At 47.9% G+C, this 23,852-nt stretch overlaps 1 protein-coding gene across 4 annotated transcripts in view; it reads right to left on the bottom strand.

Annotated features, from left to right (window-relative positions):
- The window catches only part of LOC139748203 (serine/threonine-protein phosphatase 4 regulatory subunit 1-like), a 360,191-nt gene that overhangs the window by 59,300 nt on the left and 277,039 nt on the right, over nucleotides 1-23,852 (bottom strand). For all 4 annotated transcript variants that reach the window (XM_071661026.1, XM_071661027.1, XM_071661028.1 and 1 more), the window contains one exon: nucleotides 2,396-2,502. In XM_071661026.1, the coding sequence (XP_071517127.1) occupies nucleotides 2,396-2,502 (107 nt within the window). The remainder of the gene's footprint in view (nucleotides 1-2,395; nucleotides 2,503-23,852) is intronic.

The raw sequence follows: 23,852 nt of genomic DNA on the forward strand, positions 1-23,852 counted from the left end.
AGCAGTGAAAAGTTTTTATCGAGGATGTAAGGCATGTGTACGTGTAGGAAGAGAGGAAAGTGATTGGTTCTCAGTGAATGTAGGTTTGCGGCAGGGGTGTGTGATGTCTCCATGGTTGTTTAATTTGTTTATGGATGGGGTTGTTAGGGAGGTAAATGCAAGAGTTTTGGAAAGAGGGGCAAGTATGAAGTCTGTTGGGGATGAGAGAGCTTGGGAAGTGAGTCAGTTGTTGTTCTCTGATGATACAGCGCTGGTGGCGGATTCATGGGAGAAACTGCAGAAGCTGGTGACGGAGTTTGGTAAAGTGTGTGGAAGAAGAAAGTTAAGAGTAAATGTGAATAAGAGCAAGGTTATTAGGTACAGTAGGGTTGAGGGTCAAGTCAATTGGGAGGTGAGTTTGAATGGAGAAAAACTGGAGGAAGTGAAGTGTTTTAGATATCTGGGAGTGGACCTGTCAGCGGATGGAACCATGGAAGCGGAAGTGGATCATAGGGTGGGGGAGGGGGCGAAAATTTTGGGAGCCTTGAAAAATGTGTGGAAGTTGAGAACATTATCCCGGAAAGCAAAAATGGGTATGTTTGAAGGAATAGTGGTTCCAACAATGTTGTATGGCTGCGAGGCGTGGGCTATGGATAGAGTTGTGCGCAGGAGGATGGATGTGCTGGAAATGAGATGTTTGAGGACAATGTGTGGTGTGAGGTGGTTTGATCGAGTAAGTAACGTAAGGGTAAGAGAGACGTGTGGAAATAAAAAGAGCGTGGTTGAGAGAGCAGAAGAGGGTGTTTTGAAATGGTTTGGGCACATGGAGAGAATGAGTGAGGAAAGATTGACCAAGAGGATATATGTGTCGGAGGTGGAGGGAACGAGGAGAAGAGGGAGACCAAATTGGAGGTGGAAAGATGGAGTGAAAAGGATTTTGTGTGATCGGGGCCTGAACATGCAGGAGGGTGAAAGGAGGGCAAAGAATAGAGTGAATTGGAGCGATGTGGTATACAGGGGTTGACGTGCTGTCAGTGGATTGAATCAAGGCATGTGAAGCGTCCGGGGTAAACCATGGAAAGCTGGGTAGGTATGTATATTTGCGTGTGTGGACGTGTGTATGTACATGTGTATGGGGGGGGTTGGGCCATTTCTTTCGTCTGTTTCCTTGCGCTACCTCGCAAACGCGGGAGACAGCGACAAAGTATAAAAAAAAAAAAAAAAAAATATATATATACACACACCCATGAAAAAATCAATCAATTCATGGCTATCAAAATTTCAAACACCTAGTATCTACCTAGGCAGCCAATCTGATGCATGTTCATTATAACAGCATTATTTTGTAATAAGCAAAATGCTCCCCTCAAATTCCCAACTACTACTGTATGAGTGAAAAGTGCCAAACTGAGTCTTGTGTTAGTGGGAAAAAGAGAAGCATGCAGAGCATCTGGCTTGGTGATAATATTCGACATTTTGATGCTGGTCAACATGCTGTTGATCTCTCTGAGAGCTCTAAGCTTGCCCACTATATAAGTGAGAACAAATCCAGAGCATCCAAACAAAGTGAGGCAGTATGCCTCCAATGTAACATCCTTGGCATAATGAAGGTCACTCACACCTGAGGTTGATGTAATGAAGGTCACTCACACCTGAGGTTGGTGTAATGAAGATCACCCACACCTGAGGTTAAGTTACAGGGAACATGGAGCAAATGTAGTATGTCTGGATTGTAGACCAGAATCAATATAACATGCCTGAACTAACTGTAATGTACTTTCACTTAAATACAATACTTTTTAAGCCTTATTTCCAATTCAGATACTATGATTAATAATATAACAGTATGATACTGTATATTTCTACACATTTCATTCATGTTTTCAAGTGAATTACTAAAGAGAACCCTAAAGAATCTAACCCACTGAACCCTAAGGTAATGTTAGTTCCACTATCTGTGATTCTGCTAAGTTGAATTTTACAGGAATGTTTCTCCAAAATGAAGTGGTCTTATGTGTATATCATAAAAAACTAACTACAGATTTTGGTAAGAAATAAATCTAGATGAAAATATAAGATTAGTTTTCTTACCAGAAGACTCACAAATGTTATCAATTACACTTTCTTCTTCTGCCAAAAAAATTTATTACAAAGGGACATCCTAAACAACAATGCATGAATGGTTGTCCATTATTTCCTAAAATACTACCAATCATATACAGCGACTGACTCTTATGGTATAAATGACTCTGAGCAAGCAAAACACTGTTAGTGCAGTTAGAGACACAGTAACAAGAAACTGTTTTTGAATCTACATGTAAATGCTGCAAAAAGGTTAACAGAAGAAGAGTTCAGTTAATGTTTGTGCTGGTTAAGGAATTCCTGAGTACATGGTATAAGGGTAACCCTGACTTACCCTCATTGGAAGAGAGGGAAGCCATGATCTCCAAGACGGAGTGGACATCTTCAGGTACAGCCACCACCGTCCGCAATGTTTCTTGTATACTTCGTGCCACCATTTGTCTGTTAATGGAAGAAGAACACATTGTTTACATTGCACATCTTGTTATCTACTGTGCCTAAATATACAGACACAACACACACATCCACTTAAATGAACCCAACTATTCACAGACACACATTCAACCTGTGCCAGCTGTGGCACAACTGAGAAGGGGCTGTCACTGACAAAAAAATGTACCACACTTAGACACAGACCCAATGAATCTTTATGCACAGTCATAATTCAATCAGTCTTTTCATAAAAACGGATGTATACATACTGCTGATGCAAAGAGGCAGCCTTAAAACTGTCATCATATACAAGATGATATAAAAATAACACAATGAAAGAACCAATTGTTATTCATCAAATGCAACTGTTCTTATGCCAACTTACATCTAAAAAAATAACAAACCTGGCAGACACAAATCCAGTACTGAATTAAACATAATGAAGATTTAGCAAGTAACTGAACCATAAGGATAATTACATCACTACTGGGTAAGATGTTGCTGGAATACCTATATCATCACTAAATAGCTTAAAGTTACAGTTCTTTATGGGGCTAAGACAGGAGAATCAATAAAAGTGCCTGGCTGACAAGCCATCACTACTTTAAAATGATGATGGGATCGAACTGTAAGGCATTTTCTATTTACATGGAGTGTGTGTGAGGTTGATATGGCACAGATGTTAGGCATGCTTACTGGGAAAAATTTACAACATTTACAACATGTATGAATAAGATAATGTATAGTCACACTTCTGGGTTGCACAGATCATGATACCACTACTAGATTGTATCCTATATTGGCTTCAGGGGTACTTTTGCCTACACATGTTGGTTAGGAACTGAAGTGCCACGCTGCTCCTTTCCCTACAAAGACTGCCTGAGGCTTCAGTCTATAATGCAAATGTCTCCTAAGCATCTTGGTAAGCCAGGCTTCCAAAAGCTGTGGGCAATTTAACCAATAGTTTTGGGCTCCAGAGGTTTACTGGACTTGTGGCACTTTAGCTTTCAGTGGTAATAGTTCATAGTATCTTCTATAATTACTATTCTGAAATGGAACTTCTTTCAACTGCAGTTTGGGAACCATGGCTCCCAGGATTTTCCAAGAGTAAACTATTAATAAGGTCATACTGGCATGTCATACCTCACCACAGGATGTATGGCATGCCACACCCTAACCACAGGATGTACACTGGCCTGCTACACCCTGACCACAGGATGTTCACTGGCCTGCTACACCCTGACCCCAGGATGTACGCTGGCCTGCCACTCCCCCACCACAAGATGTACTGGCCTACCACACCCCCCACATAAGTTGAACTGGCCTGTCACTCCCCCACCCAGGACATACTCGCATGCCACATCTCCACCACAAGTTGAATTGGACTGCCACACCTTCAGCAAAGGATATTCTGGCCTGCAACACCCCAAAAAACACGAGGTATTGGCCTGCCAATGCATCTAGTGACACAGTTGTGGTAGGCAAATACATCCTGTTATGAGATATTCTCCAATGTCATCTGCTGGGGCTTGGCATGCTGGTGCATCATGTGGTAGGGGTGTGATTGGCTAGTGCTTCCTGTGATGGGCGTGTGGCAGATCAGCAACACCTGTGGCAGGGATGTAGCAAGTCATGTGGTGGGGTGTAGCAGGCCAGAATGTTCTGTACTGGGGGGTGGGGGTGTAAGAGGGCAGCACATTCACTGGCTGAGAAGAAGCAGGTCAATATGTCCTGTTTTGAGGGGTATGGGAAGCCAGCATCTCCTAACTGGGGAGAGGCAGACAAGTATATTCTGTAGTGCAGGTCCAACAGGTTATCCAGTCCTATGATAGTTGTGTGACAGGCCAATATATCCTGAGGTAGGGGTGTGGTAGGCCGGTGCATCCTGTGTTGGGAATGGGGCAGGCCAGTATTTGCTCTGGTGGGGTGTGTGACAGCCCTGAGTGCCCTGTGCTGGGAATAAGGAAAAGGCCAGCATGCCTTGTGATAAGGATTTGTCAGAGCATTATATACTGTGGTAGGGGTGTGGCAGGCCAGTAAATCCTGTGGAGGGTTGTGGCAAATCGGCATATCCTGTGGTGGTGTTACAGGCCTATACATCCTGAGGTGGGTGGGGTTCACAGGCCAGTACCATCTACGGTTGGGGCGTGAAAGACTAGTACATCTTGTGGTGGAGGTGTGGCAGGCCAGTACGTCTTGTGGTGGTGGTGGTGGTGGTGTGTGAGGGGCGGTGTCAGGCCAATACGACCTTCTTGTGTACCTTAAAGTTGGTGGTGCCTGGTGGGGGGGGGGAGCACCCCTTATGACTGTCCCCTGACACAGTGACTGACGCCATGGCAAGTAAGCTGGTAAAATAAGGTGGTTGCAAGTGATACGCGGACGATCATGCACACTTCTGTAACCACCCCTCCTGAAAAAGGGACGATAAGGGAAGAGAGAGGGGCGCGAATGGACATTGCTCGAGATGATACATTACCACCAACACCGGTCGCTTCCTTGAGAATACTATGAGGAGGAACGTCGTTTAAGTGGCAAGTGTGAGGAGCGGCGGTAAAGCTGGAGGCCTGGTTGGTCTGTCTCCTCCTTCCCCCACCTCCCCCGATGCCACATCTCGCTTAGGATCAAGTCTCGAGCTCTCCCAGCTCCTTGGGAAGAAAGGGGGGGGGGGGGGGTTGCTGTGCACACGGCCGCTCTTAACCACCCACGGTCACCACGCTGACAACTTCTCCTGAGCGTGTGGCTCACCACTGTATTACTCTTTACAGAAGTCATGAGAGTTTTACGGGGTGTTTTTCTCGGTGGGGTGACTGAGGGAGGGTGTGTGCGTGAGGGAAGAGGGGAAACAGGAAAGGAGGGAAGTAGGATGAGTGAGGGGTGACGATGATTGCGTGAGTGAATGGTGATTGAGGAATGAGTGAGTGAGGGGTGATTACGTGTGGGGTGGAGGGAGGGATGTTAGTGAGGAAGGAGTAATGCCGGTGAGTTGTGTGAGTGTGGTGGGGGGAGTGAGTGGGTGGTTGTGGTGGGGTAGGTTAATGAGGGATGGGTGAGTGGGTGGTTGTGGTGGGGTAGGTTAATGAGGGATGGGTGAGTGAGTGGTTGTGTTGGGATAGGTAAGTGAGGGATGGATGAGTGAAGTGTGATGAGGGGATGGTACCGGGGCGAGGGGAATGGCTGGCATGGGGTCCTAATGGAGGGGGAGAAGCATCCTCCCCTTCCCATGTGACGTGTCACAGAGCCTACAACGCACGTGTCCCCCCCCCCCCCACCTCGTCCTGCTGTCCCCTACCAGTATTTTGCTAAGACACGAAAGTCGCCTGACAGAGTGAACACACTGTCTCCCACTGGCAACATTGGTGTCATAATCCATTATATTTTCTTTGCAGTTGGCGCCGAACTGGGGGGAAATCTCGAGTGCGCAGCAGGGAAACCGCAGGGTGGGCCCTGGCTCGTCCCAGGCATCCTGACGGTGTGGGGAAAAAATGGCGGGGTGGGGGGGAGGAGTGTCACGTTACGTGGAGGAGCCAAGACTTTGGCAGAGGCCGAAGTGCCTCCCTCTCGCCCCCACGTCCCAACAAGATGGTGACCACCGTCTTTGCCATCCATCTTGTTTCCCGCTGGGTTTGGCTACCGGGCGGAAAATGGCCGCATGAGTGGCGTCATGCACGGGGAGGGGCGCCGCCCGTGTCGTCATGACGGCCAGCGCCGGCCTACCCTGCTGCCCCAATAGCCGCCAACCATCACTCGTGACGTCGGCACCGGGGGGCGGACCCCCGCCATTCCCTGCCAATGGCGCTCGCTCTAACCTATTACGTAATTGTGAGGGGCGGAACCCCGGATACATCGGCCAATGAGGCTGGGGTGCGGGTGTGGAGCATCAACATCATGCACTGCCATGCACGCCACTCTCCACCTGGTGGTGAGGGCCCGCCCTCATGCAGGCATGAAACCAGCGTGCCCGCCAACACTCCGCCACTAACACGCCTTCTGGACCACTGGGGCGGTCCATCTTCCGGACCGCTCGGGCCGGCCCACCAATCATCTTGGTTATCCCCGCCTGCCTCCACACCCCGGCTCCTCGCATGCACACCACCTCCCCACCACCACCACCTTCACACCACACCAACCCACCCAACCCCCACCTACACCACTCACCCCAGGCTCACACACCACCTCCCTCCCTCCCTACCAACACACACACACACACACACACTCGCCACGCACCCGTCCATGCTCACCTACACCACTCACCACCCATTCCCTCACCCATACCACTCACCTCGGGACACCACCACCCCTCCCTCACCCATACCACTCACCTCATATAAATCATCACTTCCTCCAGGCAATCCTCACCTACTTGAGCTAAAGAGATGGGGGGGGGGGGACGCCCTCTGCTTTACCATCCTGTTTTCTTCCACGATCTAGTAGGATAAGGTTAAGTGTGGCAGACCACCTCGTCATGGACCATCATCAGGTCTCTCCTCTTGTTATCTGTCCTTACCATGTACACCCAGGGACATCTCCCAATCCCACAGGCTACGTTTTCAAATCCACTCTCCTGTCGAGCAATCCCTGGGTCTACAAAGATGTATTTCCCGGGAGAGAACATAATGATAGATTTTTGAAGGAAATGATGATAACCTGTTGGGAGGGACATGATGGGTGGCTAGGGAGGGAGGTAGGTGGTGGTGGTGGGTTGTTACTGCGTAGCGCTAGCTGCCACCAGGGGTGTGTGTGTGTGTGTGTGTGTGTGTGTGTGTGGCCGCCACCAGCCAGCCTGACTTGCCTCGCTGCTTGCCTGCTCCTCCCGAGCCAACCTCCTCACACGCCACCATGGGCGCTAGCAGCTGCTCCCACGTGCACCGTCCCAGCATCACCATCACCTGCTTCTACGTGAGTATTATAGCCACTATCATCATCTACAACTTCAGTCCTACAACCATCGTCATCTACAACCTTTGTACTACAACCACCATCTATAAAGTCTGTGTAACTACCAATCATCCTCAAAGTCTGTACTACAACCATCATCATCATCTACAACTAATACAACCATCATCATCCATAAAGTCTATACTACAACCACCATCATCTTCAAAGTCTGCACTACAACGACATGCCTTAATACCAGTACTGCAACCACTTTCACCTGCCTCACCATCAGCACTACAACCACCATCATCTTGAACGTGTCTGTACCACCAACACATGCCTCAACCAGCACTACAACCATCACTTGCCTGCCTACCAGTACCACAACCACCATCAAAAGCCTCACCACCCGCACTACAACCATTATCACCTGCCTTGCTACCAGCACCACAATCACCACCACTAGTTCAACCATTACCTGTCTCATCACAAGCCCTACAACCACTATCACCTGTCACCACCCAACACTACAACCGTCAATACTTGCCTAACGATCGGCACTACAACCATCATCACCTTCCCTAACACCAGTACAACCACCACCATTACCTGCCTAACTTCAGCACTACAACCATCATCTGCCCCAACAACAGCACTACAACTACCAACATCTAACACACTACCAGTACTACAACCATCATCTGCCCCACTACCAGCACTACAACTACCATCAACTTACCAAACTACCAACACTACAACTACCATTCCCTGTTCCCAAACTACAATCAAATGAGCCGTCATACCACCAGCAATATAACCACCATCGCTAGCCTAAAACTACCACCACAATCGTAACCTGTTTAACCACACGCACCACAAGCCTCACCTGCTTCACCATCAACATCACAACCACAACTTCCTTTCTCCTAACCAGCAATACAACCATCACCTTAGACCCAGTGGGTCCTTTAAGCCCCAAACACAGCTCAAACTGCCGAGTTGGGTCACTTGGTCGAAAAAAGCGAAGGCGCTCGCAACCACCACCAGCCCTAGCTGGTCTGACAAACCTTGGTAAATACTTATCAAAAGTCGATCACAATAACAAGCCTTTGTCAAAAGTCGATCACAATAACAGTGCGAATCCCATAGTGTTTCTGAAGGTTGGTTACAGGCGACATGTTATTCTAAACAGTCTTCAGCCCATTTCGGGAAGGTATTTCCTGCTTTGGGGTTTATAACAAACTCTGATTTTAGTGGCAAACTTCTGCAGTCTCCAATGACTGTCCTGCCAATGGGAAAGAATGTTTTGAGTGTAGGTTGGGGACCCGCCTTCTTGAACTTAAAGAGTATATTGTGATATGAATCTCTACCCTTTGCGACTTGAACAGAGTCCTCACTGATTCTGTCCTGTCCTTTCTTGAAGGTCCGCACAATCCATCCTACCATCTCTTTTGGAAGAGGCAGCTGTTGCTTCGTGATGTACGGTCGACGTACATTATCACTCCCGAGTCTTTAACGTTATTCAATGGTTATGCGATGGTGTCAGAGTCTGTCCGGTAATTTCTAGTATTCTCCTTTTTGTCGCCCTCCCTACACCGTATGTCTGATCCTTCTCCAGTTGAAAGGAATGTTCTCTGGGGATAGTCTCAACGTATGGCAGTAGTTTCACTGTGGCTTCTGCTGATGAGGTTTTCCTACTTACTTAATCGTCACCGGAATACGTTATGAAATTATAAATCATATCTGGCTCAACGTCAACTAATGTTTCTTGGAAAGCTGAGCTATTAACGCGGAAGCACTGGTTACAGCCTGATCTACAGAAACGTGTTGTAACCTCGTAAGCTGAGCTATTAACGCGGAAGCACTGGTTATAGCCTGATCTACAGAAACGTGTTGTAACCTCGTAAGCTGAGCTATTAACGCGGAAGCACTGGTTATAGCCTGATCTACAGAAACGTGTTGTAACCTCGTAAGCTGAGCTATTAACGTGGAAGCACTGGTTGTTACCTGATCTATAAAAATCGTGTTGTAATCTCTTAGTTAAAAAGTTGTATAACCATCTTCCGGTTCTACCATTTATTCAACATCTCACGCACCTATGATATCTACCCAAGTTTTTATTTAGGTCTGAATATGTCACATCAGCATATCTGTTTCATCTAGAGCCCATGCTGTACAATCCTGTGGTCGTGGTCAAGCAACTGAGTGAGGCGAGATCTTCCCGTCCTCAAACCGTGTGTTTTTCTAGGGTTAGGTTAGGTTAGGTTAGGTTACTTGGTTCCATTAAGTCGGATCAGGTGATATATTTACGTCTCTCTCAAATACAGGGCCAATGTCTGATGTCACTGCCATTGGCAGTTGGTTTTTGAGTGATTAACTTCAACGCTTTGTGGAGTGGAACGATGCGGGTCAGTTTCAAGCTCCCGAGGAAGAGTCTGGAGTCGTGACAATATCTCTACAACAGTGGTTATCAAGTGGTGGGTGAGGGTGAATTTCCTGGGTGGGCAGTGGGAAATGGCGGACTGTTATTGGTTATATATATATATATATATATATATATATATATATATATATATATATATATATATATATATATATATAATATATATATATATATATATATATATATATATATATATATATATATATATATATATACACTGGTGATTGTGTATCAGTATATTTACCAGGTCATTTCTGGTATTTCAGTCATGTTCTTAAGTTTCACAAACACTGACACAGGATGTCCTTAAAAAAATGTGTTGGCTTATCTTTAACTTCCCAGCATTTGCTGTGTTCATGACGGCAAATTCTCTAGTACGCATATCTGCTGCATTTGTGCTAACCATGTCAGTTGCCTTTCCATCAACCATGTCTATTGCCTTTCTATTGAACAAGTCTGTTCCGTTTCTATTACCTGCAGATATATATAAAAATCTGCCAAGGGATACTTTGTTCATTAAGCCCAAATCACAATGTACGCGTTTTGCTGTTTTACAATACAAGAGACGAGCCACAAGTTCTTCGGGTACGCAATATTGGGCCGTCACCTCAAAAACCCCTGGTCTTGAGTGGTCTTTACAAGTGGAGTTTTGTAAAATCTTTATTACGGGCAGAGAGTTCCAGGAATCTGGAGGTCGAGGGGAAGAATGAATGGTCTAAACGGCCTTTTTCGAGTCCCGCTGTGGGATGGTGAGGTCTGCTGTGTGTAGGGTCGTGTTTGTCGAAGTCTCGCTCTGGGATGGTGAGATCTGCTGTGTAGGGATGGTGAGGTCCGCTGTATGTTGGGTCCTGTTAGCTGTGTTCAATGAACACCGATTAATAGTGATCATTTTAGTATCTGATTACTCTCCTGTTGGTCATGAGTGTATGTGGCTCTTTCTGCTCTCTGTGGGCCCAATGGAAGTGGTGGCCCTCAGCTTGCATTCTGCATATGAATAAAAAAAAGAATCTTTTTGGTCTAGTTCTGAGATTTTTTTGTTAGGAGTCGTACGGCTTTTTGAGTTTATAGTCTCCGTCCGTCAGTTAGTCTGACGATTTATTTTAAGGCCTGTAACTCGTTTTCGCCACCTATACAGAGGGCGTCTCTCTCTCTCTCTCTCTCTCTCTCTCTCTCTCTCTCTCTCTCTCTCTCTCTCTCTCTCTCTCTCTCTCCTCCGCGTCTGTGGTGTTTGCCATGTAAAGTGTGTTCTCTCTCCTCCACCATGTGTTGCGGAGGGAGAGGAAACGACAATGAAATCCTCCCTAGTAGGAGAGCGTTCCCTACAACTGCTCTTACATGGCTGGAGGAGAACATTACCTACACGTCACCACTCGGGGGCAATCTTCCTTGCCTCCATTTTCGACTCTGGTCTTAAATTCCAAACAGGTTATTTCGCCAAGACATATCAGCCGCAGACTGTCCTCAAATCTCCCCCCCCCCCCCCCATGTCTCCTTCCTCAGGTCCTCCCAAGGCCTTGCTAGGGTATTCCACATGCACGTTGTAAACGCTAAGGTGAGTCCTGAAAACACTCTATGGTATCACAAAGCCGAGCTTCGCCCGTAGAACACACGGCCTTTGGAAAAAGGGGCTCTGTTGGCCACTAAGGGCCGCGGCCACGCAGCACAAGACCCGTAAGCACAACGGTGCGACCCTTGAACATGACTGGATGACCCTTGGCCAATGATGGCCTGACTTTTGACCTGGTCACGAAGCCAGGTCATCAATCACCAGATGACGAGCGCTACCAACTCACCAGCGACTGCAGTACACCTTCCAGTAAGTCACTAGCTACAGGGAATATTCCACTGAGCTGTAAGTTTGCCAGTGTAACATCAATATCAAACCATAAAAAAGGGGTAATGAAGCACTGCCGTAAATTATCACCTAATTAGCTAGAAGGTGTTAGTGGGTAAACACTGGTAATCATAATGAGAGACAAAATTGTACAACGTTTAAATGATCATCATTTAATCTATCAATCAATGAATAACATCAAGGGGTTCTAAGAAACCGTTCACATCCACTTGATTTCTTTAATATATTCAACATGTAACGGTGAGAGGAGAAAAAGATAACCATCTTGATTTTCGTAAAAACATTTGATAAAGACCCGCATCAAAATTACCTCTGGTCCATGATCATGTGGCACGGGTAAGGATGAGTATTTAAGCGGTTGGAAATGGGGTAAACTGGCCACAAAGAGACAGAAACGGTCGATGCCAAAGCCTCGGAATGGTCAGACGTGATGAGGCAGTGTGCCGCAAGGACCAATTTTGGGTCCACTTCTCTTTCGTTAAGTACACATCAATGACACCTAACCCACTGCGTCGTGGGATATCAAAATTCCCAGACGTTACCAGATGGGACAAAAATCGACAACAGAAACTGAGGGTCTACGTTAGCTGCGTGCTGACATAGACCAAGAGACGGCCTGAGCTCAGGTGTGGCATATGAATTTCAATATCGATCTAAAAACATCACAAATCGGTAGCAATAACATAGGACTACATTCAGTTTACTCGCAAAAAGCCTCGGAGTCTAACAATCTGCGATGCCCTACGAGGAATCACTGCAGGGAAGCTGCAAAATGAGTACGAACATTTTCATGTCTTCGTTGGCACAGGCAGTCCATTCAAGGCTGAAGAACTACATCTCACATGACACTGGCACGTTCCCCACCTCGACTATGGGTTCAGTTTTGGTCACCCTACACCTTGAGGAGAGGAGACGGCAAAGAGAGACCAGAGCACCGAACTCCACGGATGGTTCTGGGCAACATAAGAAATACAGTGAGAGCCGCCCGCCGGCACGACCTACACTCAGAAATGAGAAGGTTAAGAGGTGTTCTGATCCAGGTACTCAAAACTGATCTAAGGATTTTGACCATCTTGATCGAGGCAGGTATCGAAAGTGACTTCAGTGTCCTTTTGCGGCAGTGGATACGATCCCAGAGGCATACGTGTTAATCCCTAAGAGGCAAAATACTTTATCTACAGAGCTGTTAACATGAAAGACAAATTGAAGACTAATTGCAAGTGACACCACAGACAGAATATATATATATATATATATATATATATATATATATATATATATATATATATATATATATATATATATATACATGTGTATATATATGTATATGTCAGCGTGTGTATATATATGTATACGTTGAGATGTATAGGTATGTATATTTGCGTGTGTGGACGTGTATGTATATACATGTGTATGTGGGTGGGATGGGCCATTCTTTCGTCTGTTTCCCTGCGCTACCTCGCTAACGCGGGAGACAGCGACAAAGGAAAATAAAAAATAAAATATATATATATATATATATATATATATATATATATATATATATATATATATATATATAATATATATATATATTCTAGGTATTTCTCTTCTGTCTCTGTTCTAAGAACATCGAAAGGACCCAGTGGTGTGATGTTTGTGTTCCTTTTGTTCGCCTGATGATGAACACCATCAACGTTCACTGGTGAGGTGAGGAGCGTGTTCACCGGTGAGGTGAGGAGCGTGTTCACCGGTGAGGTGAGGAGCGTGTTCACCGGTGAGGTGAGGAGCGTGTGATCAACGGGTCACCAGGAAGCGGAAAATCTACCAACGATTCCCAGAAATAAAAGCAGAGGCGATCATCGATTGCTAAGTTTGTCTCCAAGGCGTGAAATGTAGGTCAAGGCGACCATACTTTTTTATTGTCTGAAATGGGTCATGAAATGGCGTCGGGGACTTGGGCGTAAAACTTGACCTAAGTGTTGAACGTGTAATTGCGAACCTGGACGCCGAGGGGTCAAGCCATTTCTCCTTCGTCTCTTCCCAGAGAAATGGGGTCAAGACCTGAGCTGAGCGTCATCTCCAGCAAGACACGACGCGTGTAGGGATGGCAGTGCGTATCTGAAGTGGGAGTTAGTTCCCCCACCCTCCTCCCTCCCTGATGGAGGCAAGAGCTGGAGGGACCCGGTGGCTCCCACGCCGGCCAGAACTGGTTCAACACACCTCCAGGTGGAGCCCCTCCACCTATCCCCGTACCCCCTGGGGATGGGAGAGGCTTACCAGTAAGGGTGAGGAGAAGGGGGTTGGTTGGTGAAGGGGGGCGCTAGGCGTTTGTCACGCCGCCCGGCAGCTACACGGCAGGAGTCATCAACGAACCTCGACATCACATCCTTCAATTTTTCCTTTTTCAAATCATTTTCTAATTTTCTCGATCCGAGGGGACCCCGTCCATACCTAACACTGGGGCTGGTCCCGCCGGAGTACTGGACGTTGCAACCCTGGCGCCAACACCTTCCCAGCAGCAAGTGGCTGGTCGCCCTGGATAATGCTTCTGAAATGCCCTTGGCAGCTTCACTACATATCTATATTCTTCTAAATTTCATAGGCTGCCACATCTAGGGGGACTCACCTATGCCTCCACCCTCGAAACCAAGAAAGCCGACGCCTTCCCCTGAAGTACCCACGTAACGCTCCAACGGTGATGTTCTGTCATTCTTACGCTTCAGCTAACTTGACGAGACTAATGGTCAACTATATACGAACGTTCACTCTATCATTTCCATCAAAATGTACCACACGGACGCCTTCACGAGATGGCAACACATGCGTCAAAGATGGACAAGGAAGATCTGGAGACGAGAGAGCGGAGCTATCGCATCCAAATGCAGTGGACGGGGCGTTCAAGTCAGCTGTGAGGAGAGCCTCAGCTGCAGAAGCGTCACACTGGTGACACCTTGTTCACGGTAGCGAGTACGGCTACACCACGGGAGGAGCGCGGCCAGTCCCTGCTCCCAGGATTACTGTCAATACGCACTGGAACATGTTCGGCCGTGTGGTGTCACCAGGCGCCACGGCGTCCCCCATCCACACACACACACACACACACACACACACACCCTCCTTACCCCCCCTATACTACTCACAACCAACACTTCACACTCCCACTACAACCTAGCATGTTGTAACAACTACTTATCAACTCGGTCATAACGCTCGCGAATAATTTCAAGACTTTCGTTAACAGTCGCCACCACTTCACCTTTCCTAGTCGCTCGGTGAACACATGGCGGTGGCCCGGGGATTGAGCGGAGGAGTTTAGGTGACTGGAGACCAGAGGCGTCCAGGAGAGAATGACGACCAGAGGAGCAGCCCGGATGTTCTGATGGGGGTGTCGTCGGCAGGTGCGACATTCCCTTGGGTGGAGGATGAAGACTTCATTACACACCTAATCTTGCTATGGGTCACGCCTGAGAATGCAGTAATAACACCCGAAGTGATCATATGGTCTCCCTTCGGACCCACGGACCAGATGCGGGCCCTGAGGGCTTCCTGCCGAGGACCTTTGGGGTTTGAAGTGGTCACACCCGGTTGCCCCTCCCCAACCAACCAACCTACCCGCCCACCCTGGCTGGCTGCGGTGCGGTCCAGGACGGGCTGGGGCAACTATGTGTACGACCTACCCTAATGCTGGTATACGCCTGCCACCTGCATATGCATCGCAGGCAACACAAGCCAATTCCTCAGAGCTTCTTAAAAATCCGGCGGAAAAACGGGGAAAAAAGGAGCAACCATACCATACAAAAGAATGCGTAGAAAAGGGGAAATACTAACAGCATCGTACGAGGGAGGGAGGAAGCTCAAGACACACCAGGCCTTTCGGTATAGACCGTCACCTGCGGTAGATCTCAGATATGATGGCTCATACTAACGGCTGGTTCGTACAGCGTCTGCGTCGTCCGTCTGTCTACTGCTTTCTAAAAACGAAGTTCCTCCTTAACTACGTAGTAGAATTAAGCTGAATAACAGAGTAGGTGTCTGGAGATAAAGCTGCCGTACGCATGCAGATCCAGACTGCATGGCTGAATAAAATCCCGTGTGAATGATCGGCGTCAATTGCTAACATGGGCGTTACAGCCCAGCCCAAGTCCAATGGACGTTACACGCGTCGAGGTGCTGTGGCTGGCCCGGCGCGCGTGATGCCCAACCCTCCTCCCTCCTCATGATGCGCATGGCAGCCACCATCGGAAACTTCTGAGGCCTACGTTACCTGTGCTTAAACTAAATAAATAAGGATTGACTTGACCAGATTACGCCAGCATTTAGCCGGTCCTGCACTACTGGCTACTTGGCAAGTCATCCACTCAGATCATTTTCTCATTAAACAAAATAAATTATACTGACCTCAATGAATACACCATGTAATACTTGTCACATTCAATATTTCTATTCAAAAATATCTAAAACACACAAACACACCATAAAACAGATGAGCATCATGGCGGACGCATTATTTGCATTTCGCTCCCGTTTTTCAACTTTATATTTTTCAAATTCAAGTTTTGTAGACAAACTTTAATGCCAAACTGGACTTGAAACGCTCATAACAAACAACTTGGCGTTTTGGCTGTGCGTCACCGCGGAAATATGCAAATGATCAACGCTGCAAACCTTACCAACGTATACCTTTTTTCAGTAACCCCCTTTTTCTTTTTCTTTTTTTTTTGGGGGGGGGGTCTGTTTTCGGGGAAAAGTTCGGGCAATTACAGCAACGGCGTTTACGTAACACATTACGTCATGATACGCATCCCCCCCTCCCCTCCCATCTTTTGTTACACTCGTTATAGTAACACGGTGACGACTGTCAAACACACTCCACTTGCCTCCCACCGGCTCCTTGACCCACTGTCCACACTACAGGAGTAAAAAAAAAAAGCGGATGTGCTGAAGAATGAAGTCATCCCACATATGTCCGTCCCAGTCACTGACACAAGTCAATGCTTTCACGTCTAACACGAAATGTTAAGCCAAGGCTGGAGGGGAATATTATATGGATACGACAGGAGGCATGATGAGTTATGTATCATGCTTTGTAAACAAGAAATCGCAACTCGTGAAACATTTAATTGCAAGTGTTTCCACTTTTAAATCTCCCCCCCCCCAGATATACATTTGCACCTATACTATATCCTGCTTTGTAAATGTTAATTAATAAAGACACACACATAAACCATTTTCATAATAATAATAATAAAATAACAACAATAATAATAGTAATAATAATAATAATAATAATAATAATAATAATAATAATAAAACGGTTTATCAATTCTAATTCTGGCCACATGAAAATATATACAAAAGACAGGAAAACTGACACAAAAGAAAATGGAAGGAGGGAAGTGTTCAACACACGCTCTTCAAACATTTACCAAAGAAGCAACAAAACGAGTGCTCACGAGGACGATGATTGGGACGTGGACAGGGGCTGTAGTTAATGGCAGTGCGCAAAGATCCCTGATGGGTTGGCTGCGGCTCTGGTGCGGCACTGCAACTACCGGGGCGGGGGATCCCTGGTGGTGAGAGGTGACGGTGGAGAGTGTGCGTGCTTCGTCCTGTAGGGAACTTGCTCAGAGCGTTGGGGTGAGAAGGACCCGTGTGTCGGGCGCCTCTCTCGACAATGTTTACGTAAGAGGGACGAAAGGTGATCTCCCAGGTATTCTTCTATTAGCGTGTGTACATGGGAGGGGGCGGTGTGTGTAAGGGAGGGGGAGGTGTGTGTAAGTGGGGGGTGGCGTGTGTGAGGGAGGAGGCGGCGTGTGTGAGGGAGGGGGCGGCGTGTGTGAGGGAGGGGGCGGCGTGTTTGAGGTATGGGGAGGGTGGAGGGAGAGGGGTCATGCGTGAGTTAGGTGGCGCCCCTTCCAGACCCACCTCGTCCTCCCCCAAACACTCGCCTCCCGCCCGCGTCACACGTGCACATCAAGCAATCACTCCGCTGTCCTCTCTCCTCCGCTGCCCCCCCAGGCGACCCTCATAATGTGGACGCTCATACCCTCCTGGCGTCCCAGGCACAGAACATGTGACTGACGCCCGACTAGCCCGACCAGCACGCACGCACACGCACACACTCAAGCAGGACTTACTACTGAGAGGCTGTGCATGCCACCTGGGGCGCTGATCAGTTGTGAGGGCGGGTGTCGGGTCTGCCTGATGCATGCACACGATGAGCTGGCAGCCTGGTGCACGTGGTGGGAGGCAGGGGCCTGCATGCGCGTGGTGAACCAGGGGGCTGGTGCATGTGGCGAGGGGCAGGGGCATGCACGCGGTGAGACGGACCTGGTGCACGTGGTAAAACGAGGGTATGATGCACGTGGTGAGGCAGGTACCTGATGCACGTGGTGAGGCAGGAGGTCCAGGTGCACGCACTACAGTCGGGTCCTGGTGCACGTGGTGAGGCAGGCTGAGAGCGGCCGAGTGTGCACGTCTGTACTGAGGGGCAACTATGGCGTCCTGGCCAGGGGGTCGGCCATCGTTGTGGAGTGCGACAGAGGCCGCCGCCGCCACGCCCATCCTGGCTGCCAGGAAAAGGGGCGGCGGGCCCCTGGGGTGTGGTGTCCCACTACGCCGCTACGGAGCCAATGGGAGAGGCGGGGCCCCACTCCCTCTCTCCAATCCCCCCTTCCCTCCCCCGCCTCACGGGATCACCCACACTCGTTACCTCAAGCTTTGGGCCGCGGCTAAGCCTCTCATACTACCCGACCCACGCAAAACCACGTCGAAAATGCGCTGCAAAAATTGGCGGTTGATCGTTAAAACTGTGGCGGGCGGTGAGGAGCACGTGTGGGCCGGCCCGGGCAGGACGTCCGCCTCCCGGTTGCCAACCCTCCCTCCCTCTTACTGCCATATGTTACCTGTATCCCCTCCTCCACCTACCCCCTCCTCCTCTCCCAAGCCACTCCCACACCCACCTCTCCCTCTCGTCAATTCCTTTAACGTTCCGATCCGCCACTACGAGAAGCCTAAGATCCCAGTGGCTCTCGCCTTCTCTGACTTCGACCAAAGGTCGTCAAAGCTTTACTCTTGACCATCACCAGATCCTCCTCACCCGTGGCGTCCCGCTGGCCACAACGATGCGACCACCAGCTTCCACACAACCCGGAAAAGGTGTTGGAAAAGGCAATCCTCCTCACAATGCCCCCTAACACACCGCCTATTATGAGGCTCCCAACGTGTACTGGAACCTCTCCACAAACCTCATCGGGCAGTTCTGGAAGAAGCTACACAATACCGCCTCGCCACCAATAGATCATTCGTCCCCCAGTCAACAGCTCGGCACTAAGAGCCGCTTCCAGCACAACCAATGCTGGCGAAGATCCGTGACAACACATCCATCCCTAACCACTGTGAACCTCGTCAGAGATCACCAGACTATACACTACCTTCCATGTCTGTGTAATGACTTCGTTACATTTTTCTTTTTCACAGCTTCCTCCCCCACCACCGCTCCATGTTTAGTGTTGACAAGTTCTTTTCCCCCCCTATGCATTAAATTTAAGCCTTTCCTTCAAGTTCAACATTTTCGTTATCTTCATTATTATCAACAAAGGCAGAAGTCACGTCTATGCCATAAAACACACACACACACACACACACACACACACACACACACACACACAGACAGGGCACCACGGGAGACGTGTGAGGCGCCGGGGCGCGGGCCATCAGGCATAGGGGTGCCATTTTCTCCAAGGTGTCCGGGCGGGAAGGGGCGGGGTAGGGTGGGGAGAGGCAGGACGGCACGGGGCAGACTGACTTGAGGGGAGGGGAGGGAATGGGGAGGAGGAGGGGCATGAGCGAGCTGGGAGGGGGTGGGGTTGGTGTTGGCAGAGCGAGAGAGAGAGTGGGTGGGGGGGATTGGGAGGGAGGAGTGAGGGAGGGCAGTCCATGTTATCCACACTCATGTTCCATATCTTCAACAGCAGCAGCCTTCCCCACCACCCATCACCGCTCACCTCTTCCTCATACCAACATACTACACAATGCAGGTCGACCCTGGATAGCCAGACACGTGTTGGGTGTACCTATACAGCCTCTCCATGCAGACTCCTACACCACACTGCACGTCGCAACACTTGGCTCTCTCCCCAAAAAAGAGCAAGCAAGGTGTCGTCGCGTCACCACTGGCAGCCCATTCCATGAGAGGGGCCTCCCTCATCCGCCCCAGTCCAGCACGCTGGAGGTGCTGCTCACACATATATACAGGGTGGTTCATCCAGGACTACGAGAGCAGGGGGGAAAATATACAATGCCTACAATAACAGAGGGATAAAACAATACTGCCTACAAGAACATGGCGAAAAAATATGATCCTACAAGCGCTCGAAAGCAACGCTTGCACAATAAACAGGAGTACTGTACACTGGTGCTTCTGTCCCATGTAACACCTGTCTACCACCCGTACAGAACTTTCACTGTCACACACACACACACACACACACACACACACACACACACACACACACACGCACACACACGCACACACACACGCACACACACACACACACACGAACACACACAAATTTCCGCTTCAAAACCCTGGCAACAACTAGCTCTTACGTCTATCTATCCATCATAGGAACTCCTGGATAGAGCATTCTTAGGTAGTAGTAGTAGTAATAATAATAATAATAATAATAATAATAATAATAATAATAATAATAATAATAATAATAATAAAACACGTACACATGGGGATGCAAATCGTGTGTGTGTGTGTGTGTGTGTGTGTGTGTGTGTGTGTGTGTGTGTGTGTGTACGCCAACTAGTACAGTGGTCACCCCTCACAGCCCATCAGTTCATCATATATAAATCTTCCCCCCATTTTTTCCCCATTAGTCTCTGCAACAAAACAAAAAATTTACTACCGTATTATCATTATCATAACCATTGTAACTTATCATTATTAACTATTATTATTATCATTATTACAATAAAGATGACTGCGGTCAGGAGCGGTGTAAGCAAACCCTTGCCTTCCAGGAAAAAAAAACAACGTAAACACAAGTGTGTTCACAGCGTCCATTACTGTAAAGTGAAACACTACATATGACCGTATCCGAACAGAGACTACATATGACCGTATCCGAACAGAGACTACATATGACCGTATCCGAACAGAGACTACATATGACCGTATCCGAACAGAGACTACATATGACCGTATCCGAACAGAGACTACATATGACCGTATCCGAACAGAGACTACATATGAACGTATCCGAACAGAAAGGCTACATATGAACATACGTGACTATGTGAATGTCTAGGTGTAGGTCTTCTGGTCTACGAACCTCGGACACCGTCATATACATCAACCTTCCCCATGTATACAAATCGTCCTAATTCTTTTCCTCCCAATGTGCCATACACATCGACCGATTAATTCTCGTCTTCTGAAAAGTAATGTTAACTGTCAAATCACGAATACTGTCCAACGAAAAACGGGAGTGTGTGTGTGTATATATAATATCACCTCCAGGAGAAATCACCAAATTTCCTAAAATTAAAAAAATATCAGTAAAAATCACCCCCCCTCCACCCCCACTCTCGAGTAATAAATTGCCATTTCTCGAAGAAAAATGGGGGGGGGGGGGAATATCACATTTCCATAACACATAATTTATATAATTCCTTCCTCCAGTTATGAAGGTAGGGATACAACCTGCTCCCCACGCCTGGTTACGATGGCTAGGCCAGGCGATGGTTGCTGCTCGGTTCTGGCTGCGGGACGCCTGCCGCGCCCAGGAATCGAACCCGGGCGAGTGCGTCCCTTCTCAGCAAGCGGTGCCATCACGACATACTATACACTCCTCCTTCCCCTTTGGTAAGGGTGGTGGGGGGGGGGGGAGCAGTCTGACGACTACAACAACAACCCTACAATACGATCCATCACCCGACAACCCGAGCGGCCAAAGTAACAACGCGCGCGCGCCAACTCGCTTACCCACACACACAGATTAAGCCTCTTACCCCTCCCCTCTGCACACAACATCCATCAATTTCCATCGCAACTGCTGCGGTGGTAACGTCGACCTGTCGCATCCCGGTGCGTCACTCGAAGCCTTGTGACCACAACCACTGAACTTACAACTTACCAAGTAAACACAACAATATTGTTATCATTAATATTTGTTATCTATATTATCATACCTTGGGTCATAAACAACCTTAAACCTCTTAACTAAAACAGATACTTTTATCTTTTTCAGTCGATGTACGCAAAAATATAAATATACATCAGTGCTCTGTCTTCTTATAACTGGTCATGTTATTTTATTCAAGAAGGAGGGATAACAGGAGAACTGATGGCCCACTGTGAGGTTATCTGAGCAGATGGCCTAATTACACAGGTAGAAACAGGATAGTTAACCTACCCACCTCTCCCTCCGGCTCAAAACACGGTAAGGAAAAGACAGACAAGACTGTTCCAAAGATCTTCTATGTCTCAGATCGTTTTCTATGCCTTCTTCTCAAGTTCAGGGAGGGAGGGAGAGAGAGAGACCAATGCACTGACCCTGAACTATTGGATACCACAGAAAAAAGGGAGAAAATCTTGAAAGTATTTCACTGAAAAAAAAAAAAAAAAGTAAACAGACGGAGAACATGGGGTCTACTCCTTACATTCCCAACATCCTTTTCACAGAGTTGTAAACACAAAACAATTAATAAACCGTAAACACGATACAAACTCTACGACCGCGGGCGTGGCAGAGGCGTGCGTGTTTCACCTGCGAGGAAACACAAGCTGAAGCTGATGGGGAAACACCATGTGTTTCATCGGTAAGATGCACCTATTGGAGTAGGACAATCTTGTGTCTCAGCAGCTGCAGACACACCGCGCGGGGGTGAACACGCTGCTGTGTTCCGGCCGTTTCAAATAAGTTAAGTATCGCGGAGGCACGAGTGTTTCACCGCTGGAAAAAAAAAAAAAAAAATGGTTTCGGCGACAGAAAACGAGAGATTTAGAGTTTCAACGGCAAATAACGGATTTTGTGTTTCGTCGACAATAAAAGCCGTCATGCTTCAGGTAAAGAGAAAAAAATCTATGTTTCAACAAGAGAAAACAAACAGGTTCTGTGCTTCAACAACAGAGAGCAAACCGGTTTTCGTGGATCCACTGGTCCAACAACAGAATACACACACCAGAGCTTATATATATATATATATATATATATATATATATATATATATATATATATATATATATATATATATATATATATATATTCCATTAATCATTTAATTCCATTTAATTTCAAGAGTTGGTCACTTTCGTGACAGCAGCAAGCGGATTCACGAACGAATGCGTCAAGGGCTTGCAACTGACGGATGTGTCAAGGTCCTCCTCCGACTGACGGATGCGTCAAGGTCTTCCGACTGACGCATACGCCAAGGTCCTCCTCCGACTGACGGATCCGTCAAGGTCCTCCGACTGACGGATCCGTCAAGGTCCTCCGACTGACGGATCCGTCAAGGTCCTCCGACTGACGGATGCGTCAAGGTCCTCCGACTGACGGATCCGTCAAGGTCCTCCGACTGACGGATGCGTCAAGGTCCTCCGACTGACGGATGCGTCAAGGTCCTCCGACTGACGGATGCGTCAAGGTCCTCCGACTGTCGGATCCGTCAAGGTCCTCCGACTGTCGATCCGTCAAGGTCCTCCGACTGACGGATCCGTCAAGGTCCTCCGACTGTCGGATCCGTCAAGGTCCTCCGACTGTCGGATCCGTCAAGGTCCTCCGACTGACGGATCCGTCAAGGTCCTCCTCCGACTGACGGATCCGTCAAGGTCCTCCTCCGACTGACGGATCCGTCAAGGTCCTACGATTGCCGGATACGTCTAGGTCCTCCGACAGACGATAGCAGTAAACTCTTCACCAAACATAAGCGTTTCCATAACCCGACACATTATTATCATTATACTTAACCGCAGTCTTCCGCGCTAGCGAGGAAACACAAGGAAACAGACGAGGACTGGCCCAACCTACCCACATACACATGTATATACATAAACGCCCACACACACACGTATACATACATATATATTTCAACATATACTTACATATACATACACAAGACATATATACGCATGTACATATCCATACTCGCTGCCTTCATCCATTTCCGTCGCCCTAATAAAACGTCTTATCT

The sequence above is a fragment of the Panulirus ornatus genome, chromosome 73, assembly GCF_036320965.1.
Source record: "Panulirus ornatus isolate Po-2019 chromosome 73, ASM3632096v1, whole genome shotgun sequence".
Classification (NCBI taxonomy): Eukaryota; Metazoa; Arthropoda; class Malacostraca; order Decapoda; family Palinuridae; genus Panulirus; species Panulirus ornatus.